This window comes from Aptenodytes patagonicus, chromosome 4, assembly GCF_965638725.1.
Source record: "Aptenodytes patagonicus chromosome 4, bAptPat1.pri.cur, whole genome shotgun sequence".
Lineage (NCBI taxonomy): Eukaryota > Metazoa > Chordata > Aves > Sphenisciformes > Spheniscidae > Aptenodytes > Aptenodytes patagonicus.
The window spans coordinates 50,642,205-50,660,630 of NC_134952.1; the positions used below are offsets into that span (position 1 = coordinate 50,642,205).

At 45.5% G+C, this 18,426-nt stretch overlaps 1 protein-coding gene across 1 annotated transcript; it reads left to right on the forward strand.

The window, feature by feature from the left end:
• The first annotated feature begins 709 nt into the window (after positions 1-709).
• On the forward strand, positions 710-18,180 carry TMEM154 (transmembrane protein 154). The gene is made up of 8 exons (XM_076337629.1): positions 710-853; positions 9,263-9,574; positions 11,346-11,373; positions 12,420-12,505; positions 13,966-14,026; positions 16,331-16,361; positions 17,457-17,685; positions 18,003-18,180. Exons 1-7 carry the CDS (start codon positions 787-789, stop codon positions 17,457-17,459), a joined length of 588 nt encoding a protein of 195 aa, XP_076193744.1. The 5' UTR covers positions 710-786; the 3' UTR covers positions 17,460-17,685; positions 18,003-18,180.
• Positions 18,181-18,426: the final 246 nt, after the last annotated feature.

Sequence of the window (18,426 nt, forward strand, 5' to 3'; positions counted from 1 at the left end):
GCACCGTGGACCCCCACGCCAGGCACTGCATCCTGGTGGGGCTCGAGACCTTCTGTCCCCCGTCATCTACAGCCATCGTCACACTGGCATCTGAATGCTTTCCAGCTAAACCACCTGCTCCTAACAAAAAATGATGTGGTTTTCTGCTTTTTCCTCTTCCCCTGCTCAAACCAGCCCAAAATACTCAGTTACAGGCTGCCAAGCGAACCAGCCACTTTTCCCATTTGCATCAGACAGCCCCACTTGGGGGTTGCCTTTTGGGATCATAAATGCACCCAGTGTCCCACTGTGCTGGGGCGAGAATTACAGCTTGAAAACCAAGGCGAGGGGGAGGCACTATTGAAATCTGCTCACTCAACCACCCTGAAAAGCAACCTAAAACCTTCCTGCTAACACACACAAATGATCTTTCCTGTCAGATTTGTATTTGTGTGATGTTCATCCCATGGCACTGCATGTAGTTGAAGACAGATGGTAGTAAAGTCAGCAGTCAAAAAAGCAGAGGAGAGTAGGAGCGTGCTCACCTACAGCGTAAAGGTGCTTCAGCCGAGCTAGTGCTTGAAGAGCAACTTCTTTTTTTTTTTTTTTCTTCTTTCTTTTGCAATCATTGCTCGCTTGACAGGCCCAGACGGAATTACATCACTTCCTAAAACCCATCAAAGAGAGTCCATCTCCTGCAGAAATGCAGCTCAGATGCACCCTGGCAGGAAACAGGAAATGTAAATGTTCGGGTGAAGCAGGGAGCCAGCCGAAGCACCCCTCGGGTGGGAGCGCCGCCAAGGTAACATGCGAAAGCAAAACCTCATCACACTACTTTCTGCCCTGCCGCTGGCCGGAGGATCTGCCGGGAATGGTGAGTAAGAAAGCGCCTTTCGCCTTCCAAGGTTTGACCGTGTTTCGTGCCTGCAGCGATGGGACCAAGTAGGAGGGCAACACCCTGCAAACTGAGCGCTAGGAGCAGATCTGTGGGGACGTGCGCTCTGCTTCTTTTAGCTGTGTTTACCCTCCCTGTTTTCAGCTGCCTGGCTTTTTCAGAGCTTTGACTTTTTTTCCTTAGACCTAACCCCGAATGGCAGCAACCAAATCCTACAATTCCTACATTTCCTAAGTTGCATGTGTGTAGGGAACCAGAGTTTCCATGCTGGCCTGCCAGGCATTTTGGTTCTATTTTTAATTATTTGTTGTACTTTTTTAACCCCACACCCATACTATCAGCATTTCATAGTAAAGTTAAAGGCGGAGCACCGCTTCCATTCAAAAGCCGACTGCCGATTTCCGTAGTCCCGGTGCACTGAAACCAGTTTAACAAAAGAACAGCCGGTTCCAGAGACAAATATTTTGAATTCTCGGCTGCAGAACAAAGTGGTCGGCACCGTGGATTTAGGTCCCGACCTTTTGAAGGGAAGAACCGTGAGTGGAAAAGCCGCTTGTGACAAAATGCTGAAGCGTTGGGGTGTCGCTGCAGAGGCTCTCACCCGTTCACAGGGGGTAGTTTGTGCCACTGGCATTTTGGGCGGCCAGCGACTGCGCAAGACAGGCGGCTCGTTTAGTAAACCCCTGCCAGGTGGTGCTTATATGCCTTTTGGTGTCAAACAAATCACTGCCGAAGTGCCTCAGTATGGAGTAGAAATGTTTGCTGCCCCTGTGCTGCTGTAGTGAGCAGAAGCTCTCCAGAGAGCAGGGAGAGAGGACAGTCACTCTCAGCTATCACTGAACTTCTTCCACTAAGGCTTTAAAATGCATTGGTGAAATAGGTGGTTTGGTATGGGTATTTTTTTCCCTGAAAACCAGTAGTATAAGCAGGGTGTAAAACTGGGCTGCTGGCTCCCGGCGTGCTGCCAAGCTGCTCACAGCTAGGAGTCTTGCTTAGCTGTAAGAGTGAGCTAAGCGAGGTATAAAATGTTTTGGTCTTGTCTGCGTTACTAGAGCCCTGCTGCATTACACAAGTTAGGAAAATATGCTGCAAGTGTTGAACGTAGCTCAGAATCAAAGTGGTCAGAGGAAAAAATCCTGCCAAGGACAGAGCAAAACGGAGGTCCGAGGGAAACGGAGGGGCATGATTCAAGCAACACAGAGTGATCAGGCTGCAGCTTCCTTAGCTCATTTGCAATGTACTGATCGCTAGTATCTCATCACCATCTCCACAGGGCGGAGGGACACCTTAGTCCCCAACCCCCCCAGCCCACGGCTGGACCCCCCCTGCCCTTCTTTGTGATGGCATTAAAGGCTGCACAAAGTACCAGGCAGATGTCACATACCAGGTGCCCCAACCCACTCCCCAGTGCCTTTAGAGGCTTCCTACCAGTAGGTCCACTTTTAAATTTTGGTTGATTTTGGAACGGTTCCTCCATGGGAGTGAGTCAGTCCTGCCAGAGCTCTCCCTGACCGCTGTCAGCCCTGCCTCTCTTGAGCCAGCCCCCCACTGCTGGGGAAGGGGAGGAGAGCACCCACCCGGAGAAGACAGGGACCCTTGCTCCCCGCACAAAGGCGGCTTTTGTTTGTGCAACCAGCCCCAAAACGTACCCGGGGCTTACTCTGACTGCAAGGGTGGGAGGGGGGAAGTTGTGAACTTCGGCCTTGGGGTTGAAATTGAACTGGAGGGGGAAGAGTTTATGAGGGGCTTATATACTCCATAGGCACTGGTGGGTCGGGAGCCTCTCTGCTGAGGGCAGTCTGACAGGGGAATCCTTTGCTCTCACCCCTGCTTGCTCACAGGTTAACAGGGCGGGACCTTTAAAGGAGCTTTTTTCCTTTTTCCTCCAGTCCCAGACACAGTCTTCACCTTTAAAGTGGTCTGCTGGAGAAGCAGGGCAGAAACTTTTGGGAATCTCCCAGGTCTCACCTCTACTGTCTAGAAACCATTTACAAAATAGGCAATAAGAGTATGATTAAATCTTGAAGCATAGACAGATTGAAGCCTGTATAAGTCCTGTTCCCATACCTTGCTAGAGCCTTGGAAAACCCTTGCCTTGCCATTTGGATTATGATTAACAGATGGTTTTCTCCCAGCTATGCTACAATTACTCTAAGCCGGTAGCTCTAAGAGCATGCCTGAGGTCTCAGCTCTGGGTGCTGGCCCTCTCCCGGCTCCACACTGAGGGGACATCGGGGTTTGCCCCAGTCCCCTTCCCCCTGCCCATCCCCTTGCTTTATGCAGGCAGAAAGCCTTGCTGGTGCCCTGCTGAGGGCCAACAGTGGCCCTCCCTGCTCTGGTGATGGTGGTCGCTGCTCAGCCTTGCAGCAGCCCCTAGGAACAAGTATTAAGACCCTTACTATAGCTTATAGGAAAAGGCTCTGACCCTACGGGCATTTACCTCCGTGCTCGGTGAAACATGCAGGAAATTGCAGCATAAGTGGTCTGATGCGGGGAGTAAGAAAATGTGTGAGGGAGAGGAGCAGTAAAGCATGTAAGGTCGTTAGGTGGAAGAGCTGGGATGGTTGCAGGTAGTCCTTTATTTTGGCTGTGTCTCTGCACTATTGTTTTGAGCTGTCATTCAAAGAAATGTTGCTATCAAAGATGCAGATATTCAGCAGCTTGTGCCGTGAGTACAGGCAGCAGCTCTGTCTTTGGCAGAGAAGCGCCTTTTAGACAAAGTCCCCTACAAAGCCAAGGTCTCTAAGGGAGTGATATTTTTGACCTGTTCCCCCCTGGAGTAATGAACTCAGAAATGGGTTTGAACCCATCAGAGTCACCTGTTACAATTTTCTAGCAAAGCAACAATATAAGAAATGAGGATTTGCTACATCCTCTCTTTCCAAAGTGCAGCTCCCTAAAAAGCAGATGAAAAACCCTTTCTAGTGAACACATCAATTCCTTGTACATATTTACTCCTATTCATCCCTTTTATCCACACACACAAACTTCCACTGTGTTTTATTCAACTGCTTCAGGGGCATTTCAGAAAATCTCTCCTTTACATCAGCAAGAATGTATACTAAATTTCAGATAGTGACTCCAGTCTATTTTCCCTCAAGAGATTTTTTGACAGCTGGAGAGCCTCCGGAGTTTTGAATCTTTAATTTCAGGGTCCTCCTGAGAACAAGGAGCACCGAAAGATTCGCATCAGAGTGAGGTCGCTCGTATATCACTGATGCAGAGCTCGAAAGCCATGAGGTTAAGTAAGATGCAACTAAATGCATAAATTGGTCTGGAAAACCTTTAGTACTGGGGGTGAGAAATGAGACTACAGGTTCACGGTTTGACTCTAAGATGCGTGACTGAATTTGCAACACTGGCAGTTAACGCAGCATTTCAGCTGGATGGAAGTACAGTGAGGAGAAAGCAGTTTCCATCATCTAGAAATGAACTTAAACAGTTGTTTCCTCTTTCAGGTTATACCTAGATAACACTTTCTAAGCACCCCGTTTTAATAGGCTCTTGTCTACAGATTAGCCATCCTGAAATGTTTGTGCTCCCTCATCAGAAGAGCGTATGCACCCGACAGCCAGCCTGCAGGCTTTTAAGGATTCCTCTTCTAGCCAGACTGACAGGCGGGACCTGCCGCAACAGGCAGCTGGGCAAGCCCTGGCCACGGCAAAGAGCGGCCCTTCTTACAGCAACGTGAAATACAGGGAGAGGAACAGAACAGGGATGAGTCAAGCAATAGGAGAGAGGATCATACGGACCACGTGGAGTCGTATGACTGTAACACCAGAAGGAATGTGTGTATGGAACAGAGTGATATAGGATACGGTAACTTTGCTCCAGCATACACAGCTTTACAGCCTTTTCTTGATTTGTCACCCTCTCATGAGCCTTCCTTTCACTGCATTTTTATAGCTTATAGGAAAGTTTGGAGAAACAAAAAATTTCCTTTCAAACTAATAAGCTTGACTATCCCATTGACTTAGCTCTTGCTTTTCCTCTATCCCATCCCTTTTTCTTCTGGAAGTAGGTACTATAGTGTAATTTGAAAAATTCCCTTCAGAGACCTCAGTCCTCGAGTCTGATGAGAAGGCAGCAGGGAGACTGATGATTTTACAGCAGAACCAAATGTGCTGACTGCCAGCTATTTTCCTCTGCCTCGCATCCAACTGAAATCAGAAACCTGTTTGCCTGCTTACTTCACCAAGAAGCTCATATCGCCACCTCTGAGTGCTACAGCACAAACCTCAGAGGAAGAAATGCTGCAACAACAGAAATGTTTGTTTGTTTGAGATGCAGTTTGGACTCCAGTCTGTAAAGCTGCTTGGTACATTCAACTCCCTCTGTCTCCCTTGAAAGGCAGGCTTGGGAGCACCTCCAAAACTCACACAAAGTCCACCAGTAATCCAAGCATATTTTTAAAGTAGAAAATATTGAATAATACCTTATACCATGGTACCTGCATACAGGGACATAGCTTTTTTGTGATTTGTAAGAATTGTCATGGAACCTTTTTTGAGCCGCTGCTAGTGCTTGCTCAGGCATTTTGGTCCCCTGAGAAACAGATCCTCTAATACCTCAGTGGTGGGAACCTGAGGACTTCTTAGCTTCCAGCTCCAGCTTCTTAGCTTCCAGTTCCAGATGTGCCCAGCTCTCCATCAGGGTGGGACGCAGCTGCATGCCAGCCCCTCTCCCTTCTGCTCTTGAAAGCATGGAAAGCGGCAATATGGGCTGGGCTGAAGCTGTGGCGTGCTCCCATCCACTTCCCTCGACATGGGGAGAAGTCGCCAGCACTCATGCCCCAGGCGGTCCAGACAAAGCTGAAGCCGATGTGGTTGTTGTGTGAGCACCTGCTCCTTGGCCGAGATGTGCAGAGGGCCAAGTATGGATGTCAGACAGTAGCCAACAGCACAAGGCTGAGCTCAGCAAGAGGAAGGGCATGGGCTTTGCAAAGTCAAGGAGATATCGACATGGTCAGATGTGACTTGCTCCTTGTTCCACTCCATTGGCTTTGGTTTTCCATCCTGAATCTATGTTATGTTATGTTATGTTATGTTATGTTATGTTATGTTATGTTATGTTTGTTATGTTATGGTCAGACTCCCTGTTGGAGGGAGCGAGTAGATCTCTGCAAGATGAAACGGGAGCACAGCTGACAAGACAGTTCATGGGATGAATGATCACCATAAATCTGGCTCCCTCCAGGCACGGAGAAAATCTTTGAATAGTGTCTCACAAAATCTCTGACTTTCAGATGCTCTCTTGCCCTGCTCCAAACCTTGCAACGTCCAGCTTTCATTCACCCTACAAAACAGCCACTGGGGGCAGCTGCAACACAGCCTGCTCGCTATTTTGAGCACTTTAAACTGAAACACTACAAAAAACAACGACTACCTTGGGGCCAACCACGTGGGTCTCATGTGGCTCTGGCAGCTGGCTGCGGAGAGTGCTGAGCCTGCACCAGGAGGCCTGAGTCCGTCCCTCCCCGCCGGGCTGGAGGTACAAATCCTTCCTTGGTGCAAGCCACCAGGCCCACCCAGGTGCATTTGTGCAAAATGTGATGTGTGGGTGGTGTGAGAGCAGCCCCTGTGTGGCAGGTAGGGCATCCCTCAGGTCCGAGCTCTGGTCCTCAGAGGTGACGGGCAGAAGAGCTGGAGGGAGATGTGTCGAGGCAGGAAAATAAGAGCCATATCCTTGCAAGAACATTGTGCAATTGGCTGCCCTTCTGCTGAAAGATGTATTTAATTCTCTCGGAGAAAAGATACCTGTAAGAGGAAATGGTGTTCACAGAAGAGATGCTGTTTTGTCCCTGGAATTACACAAAGTGAACAAAAATACATGGCAGCAAGGTCACTCCCTGTGATTTGCCATTTTCTTTGCCTAGGGACTAGAAAAGGTAATTCTATTTCACACAGAGACAAATGATTTGAAATCTGCTTCATAGCTCAAAAACAGGCAAATAAAAAGTACCAGAGACACTGGAAAGGTCTCTCTTGGAAATCAAGCGCAGCATACGCTGCAGCTGAAAGCTTAGCACTGCAGTTAATGAGGTGTGACTGTTTGCTTTTGCTTTAAACTCACACCATGCTTTAGACATTTGAAAAATCCATTTTAGGTCTAAGAGTAAATGAAAAATAAGGTATTTTCCCCACACCCTTTCCCATTTGTACTATTATAAGCAACGGGCTTGTCCTTGTCGATATATCAAATGCGGCAGACGATGGGTTTCAAGGGCGATGGCTAGAGCAGGAAAATGAAGCAAGGTCGTCGAAGCGGTTCAGTGAGGCTGCGGTGGTCCATCGACTCTGCCAGCGGCGCGCTCCATCATGCTGCAGTCTGCGGTGCGGACATCTCTAGTGATACTTCGCCGCTTTGTGCAACAGCGATCGAAATGGAGCGGCTACAGGCACCGGGGACTATAAACTGCCTTGGGAAAGACAAGTCAAGTGGCCAAACTAATAAGGGAGAGGAGCTCTCCCTCCCGTCCTCTGCGATAGGATTAAGGACAGCCAGCAGATCATGGGAAGGGGTGGAGGAGCACACGCGTAAGGAGTCATTACCTGCAAGGGAGGCAGAGATCATGTTTTGCTCTTGACTGAAATGCTAAATACAGAAGAAAGTGACAGAGAGACTATGGATACAAAGTGCTTTGCCACTGAAGAGCTAACATTTTCATTGTCGTATTGTGGTGAAAGAGTCTGGTGACCTTTGCAGTATTCAATACTATAGTCAAGTATTAGGTATTATTTATTAAGTATTAAAGTTCTTTCCTAGCTTTTAGGAAAGGATGAAACAATCAGGTGCCTGAGTGATAAGCACGGCATAAAGATCTAGATAAATCGCTGCTGTCACACTCAAATCATTTTATTCATTTGAAATTGGGTTTCCTGGAATACAGTCTCATGAGATACTCATCTCCTCTTCGAGACAAATTTGACAGGAGAGGAGATGCTGCAGAGTGGATTAAGCAAGAGATAGCGCTCTAATCCCAGTTTTCCTCTCTCACTTGGCGTCCCTGGGAAGGACAGCATCCCTGTCCTTCTGATTTCTCATTTGTAAAATGGAGATGATAACTGCTCATCTCTCAGGGCCATTATGAAGATTAATGTGTTTACAAAAGCATTTAAAATGCTAAGTACTTTTGGTTCCAGTCCTGTGAGATTGGAAATGCCAGCACTGAGGTGCTGAAAACCTTAAGCTTTTGCTAACTCTGGTGGAGACTATGGCTGCCCAGCACTTTACAAGAATGGGGAGAAACATGTCATTGAAAAGTCATGAAATCCCATCCTGCTTTCCTGCATAAAATGAGAGCTGCACCATGCCGGCATTGTATCTGAAAGGGCAGATAACACAAAAAACCATCATTTAATTTCATGCTAAGAAAATTATTGAAGGCTTTGCATTTGGAAACACGTTGGTGTAATTTATCTAAGGACTGATTCCTGCACCTTTGGCTACAACAGGATTTTTGGCACCAGGATAGAATACAGTATCAGCCCAGAATTTGCTGTTTAAAGCTCTGTTAAGCTTTAAACTCTGTGACAGTCAACATAGACTCTTAATAGACTCAAAAAACCCCTTGTTTCACTATTACCAATATAGCCAATTTTAGCCACTTGTCTTGCAAAATGCATGATAAATGAAACCAAAACCCAAATCAAGGTTCAAATCCCCCAGCCTTAGCATTTGTGAAGAATAACCAGCACTGACTCTTTACCATACGCTCCTTCAGCCAGCCCGTAGGATCAGACAGAGGAGCAGTTAATTGGATCTGTATCCAGTAAAGTCCCTGTGTTACTACTACCTCTTCCAGTCCACGCAGAAGTGAGTCAGCAGCTTCTGCAGGCTTCAGACTTCCTTTCACCAGTTCTGTTTTTCACAGTGGAACAAATTTAACAAATTTGAGAAAGGCACAGAAACAGGGAGATGAGTGAGCCGGAGGAATTGGTGAACCAGGGATAATGGTCTCCCCGACGGGAGTACTAACTCCTTGGGTAAGGGGAGGGACGAAAGAGATTGTGGCTGTATACGCCAAGGCTGAGGAGCAAAGCAGGGTGGTGTGGTTTACGGAGAAGCAGAAGATTTTTACGTAAGAGTGAGACTGGATGCCAACCTGCAGAAAAAAAGTCTGTTTGTGCAAGACAGCTGCGTGCAGACAAACCACGCACGCTGACATGTCCCAGTAGAAGCAAGGTCAGGACTGGTAAGATTTTGTGACAAATTTGCGATCTAATTTTATATCTGATGCCCAAGACTTCAAATCTGTGTGTATGGGGCATCTGCTGATTCTTTTTTAAGACATCAAATGAAAAATAAATATTAAAGCTGTACACTTTGACTCACTGATAATACCAATAAAACCCATAAAATGTTAATTCATCCTCATATATTTGGCAGGCTCTGAAAATGATGGTTCAGGAGATGGATCGCCGATATTATCCACTGTTAGAGTAACGCCTCCTCCTGCTATGTGTTCTTCGACCGCGGATCACCACGAGCCAGTACTTGTCACTGCGAGTGCTACTGAAAGCAGCTTTGAAACAAAAAGTACTTCAAGTACTGAACTGAATGCCGTGAACAATCAGGACAGCCTAGAAGCAGCAGAACAGTCTATCTTGATATACGTTGTCCCCGTCGTGCTGCTGGTCTTGCTGATTTTGCTGATCATATTTTTTGTAATACATCATAAAAGGAAAAAGTCTAAGCAAGGTAAATTTGTCTTCTCGTGCATCAGAAGGCTATTTTTAGGATGCGCTTGACAGTCACAAAACATTATCTGGAGGCCTGGGATGCCACATTTAGGATGTACTTCTCTGGTTGTAGTTGCACATTTGACAGATAGGAAAGGGATCCACCCCCGGCCAGCGGTATCTGGGCACGCACCTCTCCTTGGGTGGGAGCTAGTTCTGCTTCTTGGCACCTCCTGCTCACGCTGCACACCCACAGGAGCCACAGCACTGAGCTCCGGCTCCTGGCAATGCCGGGAACGGCGTACGGATGTAACCGTGTGGCTGCAAATGCTTATTCTGTCTCCATGCTTAATAACTTCATGCAAGGTGAATTTAATGCTTCTATTGCCTATACTGCCCACAAGGTAAAGCTGCTCAGAGCTTCACTAAAATAAGAACAAGCAAAACCATTTTAAGGAGCACTTTTAAGGGATCCTGTAGGGTGGTGGCAGCTATGAAGATATCACAATAAATGAGCTAGGAATCCCATGGTCAGACTGCCTGTGATAGTGAGAGCAGCGCTTCAGGAAGGTACCTTGATCTGTTAGCAAAGAAATCAGTAACTTGGAGTGTCAAGCCACAGAAAACAAACTGAAGTGTGATATTAAAACCACGCAGCTGGTAAGTGAAATCCCGAAATAGTCGTATCAGTGTCTCTATAGAACAAGAGTGCAGCTGTAAGCTCCTCAGCCTGCAGGGACATACGCTCAACATAGATTTTAAGTCCATTTTTCAGGGCATTTTTAGGCTGCACCTGCCTTATCACCGGGTCATCCTCGTAGCAAACTCTGAATTCACAACCAGGCACCTAGTTGCCCGCCTGTTTCTGGATGACCTGAAATGCAGGTACACTCTTCAGAGGGATGGGAAATATGGTGCCTTGCACGAGCATGACTGTGGGATCTCTTGCCCTGTGCCTATTGCTTGGAGCTGGGATTTTGGACATTCTCAAGGTGGGGGCAGACGGCTCTGTGGCCCTGGGGTGGCTCTGCAGTCAGGGAATATGCTGGAACAAGTGGGAGGTGTCAGCGCCCATTTGCAACAATGAATTAAAACTAAGCTGATTTAAGACAGTATACGACGTGAATCCTATATGTAGTTCTTCATTCTTTTTTGAGGGCTGAGGCTTTTCAGTCACTCGATTCCTGAAGGGGAAGTTATTTATCTGAATAATGGCTGTTACACTATTTTTTTCCCCCATATTTACTTTGTCTTGGGGTCATAGCTACCTTTGGATCCCTTTTGACATCTGGCTTCATTTGCTTAACTGAGATTTAATTGGCCATGCAAGTCCATCCCCCCCTTCTTCTCTCCATGAGCGGCTCCCAGAGTCTCCAGGCAGAGCCGGATTGCCTGCGTGTAGTCTGCAGCAAAATGTCCCAACGCTTCCAGTAAACAATTTTTTTGCAGCAGTGGTTCCTTTTCAGGATACCATTTCTCTCATGACATCTGTTTTGCTCAGGGAAGCGTGCATCTGCCGTGTCCTGCCCACCGCAGCGCTGACAGTCGGTTTCCTCCCAGCATGACTGAGCTAATAATGAGCTGCTTTTAGTGTGTTCAAGATTAAAAATAATGGGTTCCTCTGAAAATTACAAACAGGATGAGATATTTTGTGTTTCATCTACAAGTTAACTATTGTGCCTTTTGAAAATGCAACCTGTTTTACGTGACCCTATTCAAGGCTTGCTTGCAGTCTGGACCCTGTATATACAAAGAGCAGAACTATGAACACCAAGTGTTTTCTTTTCCAGATGAGCTGGGAAGCGAAAATGTGAAAAGGTAAAGTTTATGAATATCACTCTTTTTTTTGATTCTTTTACTCTAACAGGATATTATGATTTTTGGCTCCTTCACCGCCTGTTTTAATTTAACCGTACACTAAACACCATTACCTTTTGCCATCAATTGCTCCAGTTAAGTATCTCTAGAGGTGGCTAAAGTGTGACTTCGGTATCCAGCTGAAGGTGTAAGACTAGAGCAGGAGAACAGGAGTTACGGTGGCCGAGGCGAGCACTGCCCCACAGGCACCCACCGCCCGCAGCCGCCGCTACGCCTGCTCTAGGCACCCCCGGCTCCACCAGCCACAAGATGCCACAAGACATACGAGGTGCCCCGTGAGCAAAGGGGATCAGTTCCCAGGCTCATCACAGGCTTTTACTATTCAGAATAAGCTCTGTGTCTTGCTCCCCTGTTTTTCAGGTTTGTCTTCTCACTCTGAGGTGAGGCAGAAAGGCTCGCCCAGCTGCCATGGAAGCAATGCCTTAGCTGCTGGGAAAACAAGCCAAAAGCTGCGTGGCTCTTACCAGAGTGATAATTTTTATCATTAACTTTTATTGAGCTCCATCTCGCTAATCAATGCTGGAAGTTATTAAATCGGCTTCACAGGGAAAAAAAGGGGGATTTTGCTAAAAATATTTTTTCTACTGTGTGACTCCAGGAATGATCAGCAAAGGGAAGCTAGGACAAGACTTTAGGCCCTCTGCTTTTATCACTGGAGCAACGGGACAGTTCTCGAATAGCTGCAGTGGTCCTGTGCTCTGGCATACCCCAGACTGCACCGTCTGAGTCCCTCTGCATGTGATGTCCCAGGCAGCCCTCCCTCTGCCCGGGACTGGCATCTCGCCGCCGCTCCTTCGCATCTGTTGGCAGCCGTTTCGTTCACACCCATTGGGCTGACATCTTCTCAGATTACTAGGCTAGGGTGGCTTTCCAGTGTTTATACATGTGTCTGGAATGATGAAAGACTCATACAAAATCACTACATTGTAAGTTACTTGAATGAAGCGTTCTGTGTAATGCCTTTTTTTCCTCTCCCTCCTCTCAAGTCCTATTTTTGAAGAAGACACGCCCTCTGTTATGGAGATAGAAATGGAAGAGCTTGATAAATGGATGAACAGCATGAACAAAAATGGTACGCGGTAACCCTTCTACTCCATCATCCCTCTCTTTCTAGCTGACGTAGATCCCATGCGTAGAAAATCAATGCAAGGCATTTTGTATGTGTGTCACTGCTTTTTGTACATTTTTATTTGCGTTCTTGACTCCCTGCTACTAAAATAGCAGCACAAATGTCAGGGGTAGAATTGTTCAGAGGAGTATTTTAGTTTGTGTGGGAGCTTATTTTTAACATATGATGGATTATCATAAATGTTTTGAGTTTCCAGTAGACATTTCTATTAAAGACATGTATAGCTGTGAACGGTATTTATATTTTTAAATACACATTTTTAATGCTAAATGCCAGTTTCTCTGAAGCATCTAGTCCTTTCAGAGTTTCTACAGTTCTGTGCTCCACATTGTGCTATTGTAGAAGCAACACGCATTTACTCATAGTTCAGACCACTGTTTACATAAAATTGCTGCCAGCATCCTATGAATACATCCCTCCCCGCTCTGTGTCCTTTCCCTCGCTTGCCATCTCTACCGCATGAAACACAAGCTGCTCTTTGCTGCCAGCACCGTTCACCATCTACATCCTCTCTGGCAAGTCTATCAGCCCATGGAGCAATTAGTACCTGCGGTAACTACCACCAGCAGCATCTTCAGCTCCTTCTTAGCTACTTCTAACTATCTTGTATTTTTTCCCCCATTTTCCTCCCAACTGAAATCTCCTGGTGAAAATCTCTTAGGGCCCTGCATCCTCCTTCAAGGCTCTCCTCAAAAAATGCAGGTCTTCGGTAAGGTGTGAATTAACTGAGGCCTGATTTTGAACTGCTAACAGGTTTTCACTGGCTAGGAAATGCTGAAACCCCGATATTTTTTTCATTCCCGGTCCCTCGCCTGGTATCCAAATAGCTCATTTGCCTGACCTCCTAGGGATGCTTTGTTTTTCAGGGCATAAAACTCTTTGGAGCATTTCTTTGCATTAGCACAGTGCTCCACAGGATGGGGTTTTGACCTTCACGGTCCATAAGCTCTAGCAGAAAACATGTGCTAAGCAGCAGTAGTGAAATAGAGACATTAAGTATAGTACACGGGGAAATAGTGCTGTAAAATATTTTTTAAGATTCTGTGGACAGAAGGGAGCAAATTGTTTACATACAGGGGTTTTTTTTGTTAGTGTTCCCTAAACCCCAGCCCCAAATTCCCAGCTGGATCACAAAGCATAGGTGTACATTTGTATAGGTGTACATAAACAACTGAAATATATATAATAAAGAAATTACAGCAACACCTATCAAAGGTAAGGAGGATTTAAAACACGTAACATTTACGCTTATGTGGACTGTGCTGATTTTACAGATAAAAGAGTGCAGAATAGCATCTGCAGTTTTACATTCTAGAGAGACTGCACCAGAAAAGTTGATGCGATTTGGAAATAAATGGAGAATAACTGCCAAGAGTAACTATAGTTTTCTTACCCTTTTTCAGCTGACTGTGAATGTTTGCCTACTGTAAGAGAAGAAGAAAAAGAATCAATTGCCAACCCAAGGTACTTTTAATTCATTATACTATTTGAAAAAATATGGTCCATGTCATTCTAAAATAACCTAATTTTTCTAATATATAATTATAAATAGAGTGATTCCTTGGTCTATTTAAGTTTTAAAGGTTTTATATATAAGGACTTTGATTTCAACTCAAACAAATGGTTTGACGCTCTTTTGTTTCTAAACTGGTCTCTGCCTGTAAATTGCACTCCTAAATAATCTTGCGGTTGTAAACCTGCGCGAGACAGACAACCAGATGGCACAGACAGAGTTTCACTGGCTGATCAGACTTTAATCACAGTTTCCCAAGGTGTTAATACAAGCATTCAGCTTAGCTTCCTTGGCATTCCTCACCGGTGCGGACACCCAGCTCCCTCTGCCACCAGGTGCCTGTAGGTCCCTGAGAACCGCTGCCAGATGTTTTGGCTGGTGCTGTGACCTGCCGGGCAGGGGCTTGTCTGACCCCAAGAGAAACCCAAAGGATCTTCCCGGTGCCCCGTGCAGCGCTCCCCCAGAGCTGGCACTAGCTCATGGTCCAAGCAGAGATCTCAGAGGGATGCAAAACCGCAATCCTGACAGTTTGGAAACTTACTTAAAAACTTTCTGGCTGGTTTCCTCAGGATTTTGGCCAGAACCCCTAAACCCCTCTCAAACTCCCATTTTCCCTAATTAAAAATTCTGGTTCCAGCTGGAAGCAAGGGGCTGTACATCACCCTTGCCTGCACGCTTGCGTTGCAGCTGCATCTTGGGGAGTGGGCAAAGCAGCTCCTCTGTGCCAGGTTACGATAACAAACAATTAAGCCACCCTGTGTGCCAAGAAAATCCCTGGTGCAGTGGAAGCTGCGGGCGCAAGCAGGCAAGGCAGGGAGCAGGGTGGGGTGGCAGGAGGAGGACCTAGGTCTTCCCCTTCCCGTGGCATCAGATAACTCAGCTCAACATGCCTCTCTGACGGAGCTGCAACTCCCACTGTAGACCGTCATAATATCCCAGTCCCCCTCTTTTCTGAGTTTCCTTGTTCAGGAGTGAAATGGAGGTGATGTTAAATCACCACTGCTGGAGAGTTTGCAACTCAGTTGCTCCAAAGCTGCAGTTTCAGGGTAGCTTTTGGATGGGGCTGCTCCACTGCTGCTATTTGTATTTAAAAGGTTTCTGCTTATGCCTATTGCAAAAGAAATCGTTGTTGTTGTTGTGTTGTGGGGTTTTGGTTTTTTTTGTTGTTGTTTGTTTGTTTGTTTCTAATAAAGACTTAGATCCTAGGTTCCAGATGCAAGCAAGCGCAATAATTTTACCCTGAGCAGCTGGAAAAGATGCTGGATTCACTAGCCATCTGGGTCTTCCCTTCCAGCCTCTAAATGATTACTCAGAGGGGGAAAATTGTTAAGGAGAGGCAGCTGCACAGTGGTTCTCTAAAACAGATTTGCTGAGCGTACCACTGCCTGTAGTAGGGAGTATAGGACCAAGTGTGCTTGAGCCATATGCTAACACCGGCAGAAGTTAGTCATACTATAAAAGGCTTTTTAGGTACAACCACACCCTGAGCATTAAGTTTACTTTTGAAAACTTAAACAGTTCATTTTCAGAAAAAACTCGTCATGACCTACCAGCTTGAGCTGACATTTTAAATACCATCCTTGCTAAAGTGCTTTTGTACTGGGTTTGCATTAACCCCATCAGAAGGTGGGGGTTTTGCTCCTGACTGGCAAAAGGTCTCTTTGGGCTACACTCTACCTCAAGTTCCCCACCTGGAAGACAGAGATATTGTCACTTCCAAGCACTATAGTGAGGCTTAAGCCTTGATGCAAAAGCCCTGTTCAGATAAGCGTGCTTCAGTCAGAGTGAAGGCACACACATTATTTAAGCATATTTTCTTATGACCGGTATCTTAGGATCAGACTGTAGAGAAATTTATGCCTCTAAATTGTAGGAAGGCAAACAAATGCAAATAAAAGGAGGAGATTTATCTCTAAAACATTCAGAGCTGCTCAGACAAAGGATATTAGTTGAATACAAAGTGCAAGATTATTAGGTTCAATTTCAAATTCTGAAAGACTGCTTTGTTTGGGCAAATTTCTTCTCAAATGATGGTAATTCCTTTTTTAGATTTTATTGATGATATTTCAATAAGGGAAACATCTCAAGGCCTCACTGAACACAGCTGGCTGAGTGTTGTTTTCCTGCTTCATAAAGATGCTGGGGGGAGTTCATCAAGACCCAAATGTTTTGAACTACGAATTGATTTTGATAAGATATCATTTTGAAAGCATCTGAGACTAAATGTTTCAATAATGACATTTTGACATTTTCAGAATGAAAGTTGTCCCAAAACTACTTTTCAGAGTAAGTGACTTTTTAATATAAAATTTTAAAAAGGTTTAAAGAACAGAACCCTGTGGTGGTGAAATATTTCTAAGTTAAGTGTTTCCTTTAACTCAAAACTACTTTTTCAAATTTCATTTTACATGAAATTTTGAAATGTGCTTCATTTCAAAGTGAAAAGGTATCTGAAGTGGTGGGATTTCCTGGTAAACAAAAAAAATTGGTTCCCGTTTATTTCTGCAATTGAACCTTATCAGACCAAGGTTTTCCTTGCTGCTGCTTTTCCTGACCAAACTCTTAGCTGAACAAATAATGTCAGAAAGAAAACTACGGACAGATAAATAGATGTTTTCAGCAGCTCTTTTGAGCAAGAAAAGTGAAAGACTATGAAGTAAAACGGAACAAAGCTGCTATTACGGCAAAGATTTGTACTCATGAGCATCAAGGCTGCAGATTTGTGCACAAGAGGCAAGACATGACAGCCCAGGCTCCTTTGTTAGGTGGAGGTCATCTGCCTTGCGCATAAGCTAAGTTAAAAATATATATGTGTATATACTTTTTTTTTATATATGTATTTAAAATAATATACCTTGCCTTTGAAACCTAGTGCTAAAATCCTGATTGTGCCTGAGCAGAGAACCACGAAATCTCCCCAGCCTCGCTGGGGCCGGGGTTCCTATCCCGTGCATGCAGGAGGCAGCGGGCAGGCGGGCGCAGGGGCGGCAGGCGAGGGCTGATGCTCCTGTGGTGCACAAGTGGGTGCAAGACCAATCTCTTCTCTGGGGACCTTTACTCCCCCAGCAAAATGGAAGCGCAACCTGTCCCCTTCACAGCATGGGTCTTCGCAGGCTGCTGAGTACGATGAAGCAACGCCCCCCCGCTTTACCACACCTCCCGAGGGGGTTTGGTTTTCCTTGGGCGCTGCTGGGCACCCTCCTAGTCTTTCTGTCCAAAAAAGGGTAACTCTTTCTTATGGAGAGATGTTCTGGGTGGGGAATAAGTCGGTACGGGAAGAAATACTCCTTTCCCAGGCTGTGCCTCAGTTTGGCGAGGTACTGAGACAACTAACCCAGCAGCATGACACTGGTGTGTTTTTTCTTTTCCATGTATATGCAGTGACGGTGAATCATGACGTCAGAACAGCAAAGAACTGGTTAAAGGGAAGCAGCGCTCAAGCTAACAATCCCCCAGATATTGGATGAACTGGATTTAAATATAATTCATCTCAAAAGGCCAGAGAAGCAAATGCTTTTGATGTGTCCTGCTACATACAGTCTTCAGAAAGGAAACATCACCAAGGGGAAAGAAAAAAAGAAAAGGAAAAAAAAAAAGGAAAAGCACTATAGTAAGATTAGGGGCTGATTAAATTCCTTCTGCAATGAAATTCATCACAAATCAAGAGAAGCTTCTTTCCCCCCCCCCCCCAGAAAAATTCTAAAAATAGTCCATGTTTCTGTCTAGTTCTTCAGTTGTGTATCGTGCAGAACCACTTCTGTTCCAAGTTTGGTGGTTTCTTTGTATTTTTTGTGGGTGTTTTTTTTTTTTTAATATAAACAGCATCCATAATTCTGGACTACCCTGGTTTGGTGGATTTGAAGCTCATGCCTATGCAATGTTCGTTTTTCAATTTGCTTTTTGGTAACGGTGCACTGATTTGCACAGGACTTCTGCTGAGGAGGTACCAGACTAGGACTGACAGACCAGCTCGGAGGACGGACAGAGCAGCTGAAAAGCCTCTCAAAGGATTCGACGGAAGCGACTGCAGCCCAGCAAGGGCATGGTCTTTGTAGCGTGCTTTTTGGTTTTCAAATTAAAGGCATTGTAGCAGTGAAAAATATTATTTTGAGATTACCTTTCAGTTCGTTATCTCCACAGATTAGTACCCTGGGCTAGCTCTCACCATTTAGCCCTCCTCCCTGCCCAGTGCTGTTCTCTAACAACCACCTACTTGAGGAATACTCCACTTGAAAACATTTCTTTTTTAAAAATAAGAGAGGTTGAAACATTGAACAATTCAGTGCTCACACCAAACACAAGTTGAGATAAGTACGTGTTATGTGTAACTATTTGGACAAGGTTTTCAGAT